The sequence below is a fragment of the Quercus lobata genome, chromosome 3 (genome assembly GCF_001633185.2).
Source record: "Quercus lobata isolate SW786 chromosome 3, ValleyOak3.0 Primary Assembly, whole genome shotgun sequence".
NCBI lineage: Eukaryota > Viridiplantae > Streptophyta > Magnoliopsida > Fagales > Fagaceae > Quercus > Quercus lobata.
The window spans coordinates 7,232,940-7,242,952 of NC_044906.1; the positions used below are offsets into that span (position 1 = coordinate 7,232,940).

The following is a 10,013-nucleotide window of genomic DNA, read 5'->3' on the forward strand; positions in this document are numbered from 1 at the left end:
CAAAAGAGAATAAGAAGAGAAATAATATGTCTACAATATTTTCACAATATTTTTATAACAAATCCTAAGTGGTAGGTTGTTACTAATTGTTATTGTTGGAGCAAAAAGGAAATCTTAGTGTTAAGTTCAAATTTGAATCAATAACAACTAATCACTTATGATTTGTAAAAATACTGTAAAAATTTTGTAGACGTAACACCTCTCTAAAAAGAATAGCAAAAGAAAAGGTTCTGATTTTGAGACTGAGAATTGGTGATAAAATGTTATTTTGTTAGATAGTGCCTTTGGGTATTTAAATATAAAGGGGTATGTTTTGTTTTATTAGAAGATAAAAGAGGTCTACAGTTGAAATTAGAGCATGCTGGAGCCTAGGAGTGAATTGAATAGAAATGGGAGGGGCCGGATGTACATAATTGGGGGCCAATTAAAATTTCTATATAGGCTGGTGGATTTTTTTTTTTTTTTTTTTTTCAGGGGCCACGCCCCCCCCCCCCCCCCCCAACAAAGGGGCAACGTGGCTCCGTCCCTGCCTTGACAGGTTCGTCCCCAGAATTGAACAAGAATTTTCTTTATAGATGAATTAATATATATTAAAAAAAAAAAAGAAAAGCAACTTTCACACCAAGAAAATAAGAGGAACGTATACCCCCACAAACATGCACAAAATGAAGCTTCATTGTAAATGTCATTTTCTAATCTTCTCTCTATAAGTACAAGGAACCCTTCTCTTCACATTCCTCACATCCAACAACAAACTTTTTTCTCTCTAAAAAACTAAACTTTCTTTATCATATTCTTTGCTTAGTGCTCGAAACAGTTAGAGATGCTTCAGAACATCATCAACAAGATAACTGGCGATGATGAAAGTGGGAACAAGAAGGTTGAAGGGAAAGTGGTGTTGATGAAAAAGAATGTTTTGGACTTCAATGATTTCAATGCCTCTGTTCTTGATGGCTTCCTTGAGTTGTTAGGCCAAAAGGTTTCTTTTCAGCTCATAAGTGCTGTTAATGGTGACCCTGGTTAGTTCTTCTTTTCTCCATATCGTTCATAACCAGTACTACTTTTGGGTCTTTCTTTCTTTTCTTCATGATATATTTTCTTGTTGTTTAAGCTACTAGTCTTCTAATGGTGACCATGTTATTAAAAAAAAAAAACAATGGAAACAACCCAAAACCATGTTATTCTTGAATTTCTGGCCTTTACTCCTATATGGAGACATGCGAGTTATTTCCAGATTGGTTTGTGATTTTGGTTTTCTTTTTCAGTTCTTGTTCTTGGTCTTGGTCTTGCTTTTTGCTTTTTATTTTTTCATTTTCCACTAGATACTCTTTTTTGTTTAACACGGTTTAGGAGAAGACTTAAGCCAACTAGAAAAGACCCAAGTTTTCCAGCCATGACTTTATCATTACTGGCTCTCAATAAATTGACACGGATCTTGATTGGGTGGTTATAGATCAAGGTTCTATCACTTTTTCCCTTTTGCATGAGCATCATCATTACCTGTTGAAAAAAATCTATCTGTGTGATTATCATCATTAGGCAAAAAAGAAGAAGAAGAATTAATCTAATGGGTTAAATCTTTGACACCTCACCAAATAACAAAAAAAACTATTTTGCCCTTGAAAAATTTCACCCGCCCACTGTTCCAGTTTCAGCCCTTACTTTTCATAAACTCAAATTCTCTCTCTCTCTCTCTCTCTCTCTCCCCTGCGTAGCTGCCACTCTCTGTGCCTCTCCTTCAACCCATTCTTTGCCTCTCCTTCAATCCATTGTCACAGCAGCCCGGTACCAGTCCACACAAGGCCAAACCTCTCTCTTTAATATTTTTTTAATTGTAACCGCGTTGGTTTTGTCTGTTAGTAGTGATACAGATACACAGTACCAGAAATGATCAAAATCTGTCATTCATAATTTATTATATACATTATACACTGACTTTGAAAGCAAACTCAAAAAAAAAAAGGGAAGCTTTTTCAGTATTCACCCAGACCCAACAGCCTTTGCCACTTTCCTTTCTTCTTCTCTAACACCACAAGTATATCCTCTTTTTTCTCTCTCTTGCTCTCGCATATATATATATATATATAATATTATTGTTTCATCATCATCCTTCTGCTTTTAATAAATAATTCATGATCTTGTTTCTATATAAGTATGTGTCTGATTTGGTTCTTTGAATTGTTTTAAGCTTCTTGGACCCCAAATTGTTTTTTTGTTTGTGGGTTTATTCCGAGTTTTCTGATCTCTTATCTAGTGCCCTTTACAACTCTTCACAAGCTCAACAACCTCCCTGTTTTGCTTTCAATTTTGTTCGACTGTTTTTCTTACAGTTTGAGGGTTCTGCCATATTTTCAAGACTAGTTGGTGGTGTGCTCTGCTGGGTTTTTTCTTGTTTTTATATTGGGTCTCTTTTGCTTCTTTTTCTTAGTTCGGATTTGTACTGTTGTTGTTGTACGGAAGAAGGTAATTAGGTGATTAGTTTCTCTCATTGTCTTGTCCTTTCCGTGTCTGAGTGGTATTCTGACGTTCTAAGAAATCAAACATCATTGGTTTGCTCTTGCTCTTGTTACTCTTAAAAACTGAGAAAAAAAAAAAAAAAAGGAAAAAAGGTTTGTTTTTTGTGATCTAGGTTCTTTTGGGCAAAAAAGATTGAGGTTCCTATAGGAGATAATAAATCTTGCTTCTTTTTTTGTTGGGTTTTTGTTTTGGATGTCTTGATCTATAGGAGATAATGTCAGTGACATGCAAAAATTATAATAATAACTCTATAATCACTATTAAAAAAAGTGATGATTTTGATTCATAGAACTCACTTGTACCGGGCTGCTGTGACAATGGATTGAAGGAGAGGTAGAGAATGGGGTGAAGGAGAGGCAGAGAGAGGCAGCTGCGCAGGGGAAAGAGAGAGAGAGAAAAAAATTTGAGTTTATGAAAAGTTAGGGCCGAAACTGAAACAGTGGACGGGTGAAATTTTTTAAGGGCAAAATAGTCTTTTTGTTATTTGGTGAGGTGTCAAAGATTTAAGCCATTAGATTAAATGAATCCATCATCATTACCACTTTCTCATCTTCTTTTCTTTAACTCATTATTTAGGACGGAAATGGGAATCGTGTAATATATATCCATATACCACAGTGGTCATAGGCCATCAAGAATAGGGCTGAAAATTCAAAATGATCCATTTCGATATTTGTTTTGTTTAAATTATATATATATATATAGGTAAAGTTTAGCTACAAAATTAGTTGTAGTCTTAAAGTATAACTTTATTTAATATCTTTTTATTAAAGGTAAATTTTGACAAATTCACCGTTAGATGACATATTCTTTTTATATTCTCCATATTTGTAAAATTTTAAGAAAATTAAACATCAATAACTATGTTATCAATAAATTGTTTAAATTGTAAGTTTTTGTAGTATAAAATTATGCATTAAATATAAACTTATAGATTATATAGTCAATAATATCCTATTGACACAAAATTTGACATGTGTATTAAGAGTATAAAGAATATGCAATTTAACGATTAGATTTTCAAAATATGTAGTAATGTTTATTTTATTGATTAAGGTTGTAGTCTAAAACTACAACAAATTTTATAGTTAAATTTTGTCCTATCTATATATATAAATGGATGCACCAAGTTCATTGGTTTCGGAGGGATATTTAAAAAAATTTTATGAAAAAAGAAAAAGTAATTGTTTTGATTCTTTTTATTTTATTTTATATTTGTCTCATGTCAAAACTTTTTAAAAATGATTTATTAACATAACCCATATATATTTTCTTGAATGAGAACGAAAAATGTGCTGAAGACTTATTAACCACGTTTGTTATTCAGACAAAAAAAAAGCCATCGTGATTGTCATATGCACTATTCCATTCTCAACAATAAGTCAAAACAAACAATTCTTCTAGTCAGATCAGAGGGCGGCTTTTTGTATTGAGTTGATTTGTAGTAGTTCTAAATATCTAGACTAGAAATAGTTTTAAGCCAATGTATCTCAATTATTTTATTTGTTTTATTTGAATTGTTTATATTATATATATTTAACATTCTTGAATACAAATTAAGATGTGGTGAAGAATTATTAGATAGGTCACATTTGTAATTGGTACAGCGACTCTATATACTATACACAACAAGTCTAAAGGACCAATTCTTCCAGTCAGGGGGCTGTTTTTTATTGTTTTTTATTTTATTTTATTTTATTTTATTTTTTTACGGGGAAAATATCTAGAAGTAGTTTTGAGCCCACCTAATCCTCTATCTCTACTATGATTGATGCAAGGCCATAATTGAGATGATTGTCCCATATGTACAATGCATGTGGACCTATTTCATTACAAAACAAAAATTGCAAGTGGACTAGATCATAAAATTTGGTCCATTTATTTGGTGAATCCACCTCATAACTCATTTATGACATTATTATTACAATGCAGAATTATAAGACTTAAACCTATTGGTTTCCAAGTATTATAAAAAGAAAAAAAGAAGAAGAAGAAGATAATTATATATTAATATTGCCACTAAATTAGTTGAAACATTTTATAATTATTTATCTATTGATTTGATAGTTTAAAAGAAAAAAAAGCTTTAATTTTTTAGAAATGCTATGATCAAGATGGTAAGACTTTTCTAACCTTTGAGTTAGAAAGAAAATAAAAACTTGAAGGTAGGACTTTAAACAAAGATCAAGACACCAACTATGATGTCACAATTCACAAGATATATGCGATCTATGTCTTTGTCTGGTTTTAATAGTCAATGTCCAATGAATAGGATTTGTAAGACATACATCATTTCTTAAACTCATGGATGTCGGCTATAACATAATAAAACTGCTATTCTAGTCCAATAGGTCATAACTTATTCAGCACATGAAAATGATTTTTCATTCATGACTATCAAGTTTCAACTAACCCAGTTCATTTGTGTTATATTCTATATTAGTGATTATCTTATTAAGTGATGGTGACAGAAAAAATGTTGATCTTTTCTTTAAACCATCAATTACCTAAACTCAATATTAAATAAAATGCAAGTGGGGTTTCTTTATTTCTTATGACTGTACCTTTTTCTGAAGCAGCTAATATCCAAGTTTTTTTTTTTCTTTTTTCTTTTTCCTCTTCCTAAGAATGTAAAAATATCAGTAATATTATGTTTAGTGGAACCATAATCAGTATTTAGAAACCTTATTGAGATCAAACTAGGTAATTTCTTTAGTGACTTAATGAAAATTTTGAAAACATGTTTATGGTTTTTCATCATCAACTGTTTGGTCATGGCAAATTGTTACATAGGATGGTTGTCAGGACATAAGACAATAAGGCTCACTCACAAATTCACAATTTTTCAAAGTGGCCTAGCCTGGACTTTTAGAAAAGCTACACTAACTCATCAAGCTTGAGCTCAGTTAAATGGTTGGGTAAATATTAATGTTGATGACATATAGTTTGTTTCACTTTCTATAGTGTAATTAGTCATTACCATGTTTGGAAAAAATTGGAGCACACTAAAAATTGTAATTGATGTACTTTTGTGTTTGATATATTTTTGTAGCAAATGGGCTGCAAGGGAAACTTGGAAGGCCAGCATATTTGGAAAACTGGATAAACACAATCACCCCCTTAGTAGCAGGGGAGTCAGCATTCAAGGTTACCTTTGACTGGGACAATGAAATAGGAGTTCCAGGAGCATTTTTAATAAAAAACAACCATCACAATGAGTTCTATCTTAAAAGTCTTACGCTTGAAGATGTTCCAGGTCAAGGCCAAGTCCATTTTGTTTGCAATTCATGGGTTTATCCTGCAGACAAATATGGAAAGGACCGTGTTTTCTTCTCCAACAAGGTAATAAATTATATGAGGATTTCTGTGGTGATCATGCAGTTCCAAAGTTTTGAAATGTTCTAATTAAAACCACAGGAAAAGAAATAGTGTCAAATTCAAGTTTAGCACGAACTCTAGTAGTTTGAAGAGAAACCTCCTACAAATTGATTGAAAAACACCCTTGTTTAGTTATTGTAGCCGATGCAAGCTAGATGAAATTTCTTCTATGGATTTCCATATATCTAAAATAGCCCTTGCAGATGAAAGCATAAAATAGCTAAATCACTTGAAGCTGCCAGCTGAAATATGATATGAACTTGCATAAAAAGTTGATTTGCATAGAGGGTCATGGAGAAGTCCATCTAAAAGTTGTTCTTCCTAATACTTTAAACTTACCCTGAAACGTCTAAATTGGTATAAGCTAGGTGTTTCGACTGTGAACTACATCCTAAAGTAACAATTTGATTCAATTATATTTTTGCAGACATATCTTCCAAGTGATACACCAGTTCCACTGCTAAAGTACCGAGAAAACGAGCTAGTGAACCTGAGAGGAGATGGAAAAGGAGAGCTTCAGGAATGGGAAAGGGTGTATGACTATGCTTACTACAATGATTTGGGCGATCCAGATAAAAATGCTAAATATGCCCGCCCAGTTCTTGGAGGTTCTAGTGAGTACCCTTACCCACGAAGGGGAAGAACTGGAAGACCACCAACGAAGACAGGTTAGACATTTCAATTCAATTTTCAGTCACTTGTTCTATAGTTAGAATTTGTGTAGGTACTAGCAATGACAGTTAATACGACGAATAGCGCTGTAATCAGTTGAAGTTTCTATTATCATGAATAATTTGAGAGTTAGATTCATTAATGAATTCTTGATGATAATCAGAATCTGTACTTTTTTCACTGTAAAAGTTAGCATGATTTTGGTGTCTATTGCTATTATCATCATTGTCATTAAGATTTCTCTGTTATAATTGTAACAGATCCTAACACTGAGAGCAGGCTGGAGCTTCTTATGAGCTTAAACATTTATGTTCCAAGAGATGAACGATTTGGTCACTTGAAGCTGTCAGACTTCCTTGCTTATGCACTGAAAGCCGTAGGCCAATTCCTGAAACCTGAGCTAGAATCTCTATTTGACAGCACTCCAAGTGAGTTTGATAGTTTCAAAGATGTACTTAAACTCTATGAAGGAGGAATTAAGTTGCCCGACGGTCTGCTTAAAGATATTAGAGACAACATCCCTGCGGAGATGCTCAAGGAAGTTTTCCCAACCGATGGTGAAGGACTCCTCAAATACCCAATGCCCCAAGTGATTAAAGGTATAATAACTTTTTCCATGGCACAGCCATTTTTTGGTGACAGATTCAAAAGCTTGCAGATGTATTATTCTTCAAATTCTATTTACTTTAATTTGAATTGTTGTGTTTCATTGACTTGGAGCAGAAGATAGGTCTGCGTGGAGGACTGATGAAGAATTTGCCAGAGAGATGCTTGCGGGAGTAAACCCTGTCAACATTAGCCGCCTCAAAGTATTTTTCAGCTTCCATATGTTTTAGATTCTTTAATCTGGATGCCATATTTATTTTTCTTTTCCTCCATCTTCTCAACTTCCAAATGGAGGATTATAGTTTTTCATCGTTAATCATGATTCATTTTAAATCATTGCAGGAATTCCCTCCCACAAGCAAGCTAGATCCTAAAGTGTATGGAGATCAAAACAGTACAATTACCAGAGAACACATAGAAAATAGCCTAGATGGGCTCACCATCGAGGAGGTAATGTTCCTTGGTTCACTTATTCCACATAAGAATTTTGGGTGAACTAGTTTGCAGTTATTTTGCAATTGTAGTTAGCTGCTTTACTCTTATTAGCTTGAACTAATAATAATGAACATGAATTTGGCAATAGGCGCTCGAGAAGAACAAGTTATTCATATTGGATCACCACGATGCTATCTTGCCTTATTTGAGGAGGATAAACTCAACTTCCACAAAGACTTACGCCAGCAGGACACTCCTTTTCTTGAAAAATGATGGGGCATTGAAACCACTCGTGATTGAATTAAGCCTGCCTCATCCTGAAGGAGACCAATATGGTGCCATTAGCAAAGTGTACACACCAGCTGAACAAGGCATTGAAGGTTCTATTTGGCAACTGGCAAAAGCTTATGTTGCTGTTAATGACTCTGGCTACCATCAGCTAATTAGCCATTGGTATACCTCTGTCAACGAAAGCCTAGGAAATGATACTTGTCTATATTTTAAAATGAGTTTTTAAATGCCTTTTGTATTGTTCACAGGTTAAATACCCATGCGGTGATTGAGCCATTTGTGATAGCAACAAACAGGCAGCTGAGTGTTCTCCATCCAATTTACAAGCTTTTGCAACCTCATTTCCGTGACACCATGAATATAAATGCATTCGCTCAGCAGATCCTCATTAATGGTGGTGGAATTCTGGAGTCAACAGTTTTTCCAGCAAAGTATTCTATGGAGATGTCATCAGTAGTTTATAAGGACTGGGTTTTTCCTGAGCAAGCACTTCCTGCAGACCTCCTCAAGAGGTAAATCTGTCACTCTAGAACATAATGACATATTCATGGCGTATGAGGTATCTGGCATTAGAAGTGACTTAAAATTGAGGCAAAATAACACATAAAAGGTTCTTGAAAATGGCTAAATGACACTCCACAAATGCATAATGTTTAAAGAAGGTTGAGGCAAAATTTAGACTACAAATTTTGGTTATCTTATTGTTGTAAAGGCCTAAACTACTACAAATAAAATGAAAACATTCGTTGTTATGATCTTTTTTCAAATGACATGCTACTTCTTTTGCTGAATTCAGAGGAATGGCAGTTGAGGATCCAAATTCGCCACATGGTCTCCGCTTAGTGCTTGAGGACTACCCATATGCTGTTGATGGGCTTGAAATCTGGTCAGCAATTAACTCATGGGTTAAAGACTATTGTTCCTTCTACTACGAGACTGATAGCGTAGTTCAGAAAGATGCTGAACTCCAAACCTGGTGGAAGGAACTCAGAGAGCAGGGCCATGGTGACAAGAAAGATGAGCCCTGGTGGCCTAAAATGCAGACACGCGAAGAGCTTGTTGAAACATGCACTCTCATTATATGGATTGCTTCTGCACTCCATGCAGCGGTTAACTTTGGACAGTACCCTTATGCAGGCTACCTCCCTAACCGTCCAACAATTAGCCGAAGATTCATGCCTGAAGAAGGCACTCCTGAATATGATGAACTCAAGTCAGACCCTGATAATGTTTACTTGAAAACAATCACTGCCCAGCTGCAGACACTGCTTGGTGTTTCCCTTATAGAAATCTTGTCAAGGCATTCTACGGACGAGGTCTATCTTGGGCAGAGAGATACTCGTGAATGGACCTTTGACACAGAGCCATTAGAAGCCTTTGACAGATTTGGAAAGAAGCTGGCTGAAATTGAGGACAGAATTGTGACAATGAACAATGATAAGAAGTGGAAAAACCGAGTTGGACCAGTGAAAGTGCCATATACTTTGCTCTATCCTACTAGTGAAGGTGGACCTACTGGCAAGGGAATTCCCAATAGTGTCTCAATCTAAAGCTTTCTCTACTTGGGTTGTACTTTAGCTAAAATTCTACGTTTTTCTTTCTTCTTTTTTGACTACTTATGCTATGAATATTTCATTTAATTTCTCCTTAATAAAGATGAGTAGCTATGAAATAATCTAATGCTACATGCTTTAAACTTCTTTCTTGGGGGGTGTTTAAAACTAAAGAACCTTATCAAACAATTAGTATGAAATGTAAAAAAGCATCATTGATTGCAAAATGCTGACGTGTTACGGTCTTCTGAGGGCAACAAATAATTAGTCACATCAGGGCCACCAGTTCAGCTTTTACCGGATTGCAAATTGTGGAAAATGCTGGAATCATAAAAAAGGCACAATTTTTTGATTCAACTCGTCATGTGGCGAGTTGTGATTAGTGAAATTGTGTCTCTATATGGCCCACAGACACTCTTTCACTAGTCACAATTGGTCACGTGGCAAGTTGTGACACAAAATTGTGCAATATTTGGTGATTTGCAAGTTATGGCATAAAATTGTGCAATATTTGGTGATTCTAGCACAACTCCTGAAATTGTAGCAAAGCTTAGAGCCATA

At 34.7% G+C, this 10,013-nt stretch overlaps 1 protein-coding gene across 1 annotated transcript; it reads left to right on the forward strand.

Moving 5' to 3' along the window:
• The first annotated feature begins 648 nt into the window (after nucleotides 1–648).
• LOC115979595 (probable linoleate 9S-lipoxygenase 5) lies at nucleotides 649–9,599 on the forward strand. The gene is made up of 9 exons (XM_031101649.1): nucleotides 649–1,019; nucleotides 5,570–5,859; nucleotides 6,323–6,563; nucleotides 6,828–7,166; nucleotides 7,291–7,376; nucleotides 7,516–7,623; nucleotides 7,757–8,061; nucleotides 8,148–8,411; nucleotides 8,696–9,599. Exons 1-9 carry the CDS (start codon nucleotides 824–826, stop codon nucleotides 9,447–9,449), a joined length of 2,583 nt encoding a protein of 860 aa, XP_030957509.1. The 5' UTR covers nucleotides 649–823; the 3' UTR covers nucleotides 9,450–9,599.
• Nucleotides 9,600–10,013: the final 414 nt, after the last annotated feature.

Bases quoted from the DNA above. Each gene is read 5' to 3' on its own strand.
- LOC115979595 (XM_031101649.1), top strand. From the start codon at position 824: ATGCTTCAGAACATCATCAACAAGATAACTGGCGATGATGAAAGTGGG. The intron at 6,564-6,827 runs GTTAGACATTTC...TAATTGTAACAG, and splicing joins AAGACCACCAACGAAGACAG to ATCCTAACACTGAGAGCAGG. The intron at 8,412-8,695 runs GTAAATCTGTCA...TGCTGAATTCAG, and splicing joins CCTGCAGACCTCCTCAAGAG to AGGAATGGCAGTTGAGGATC.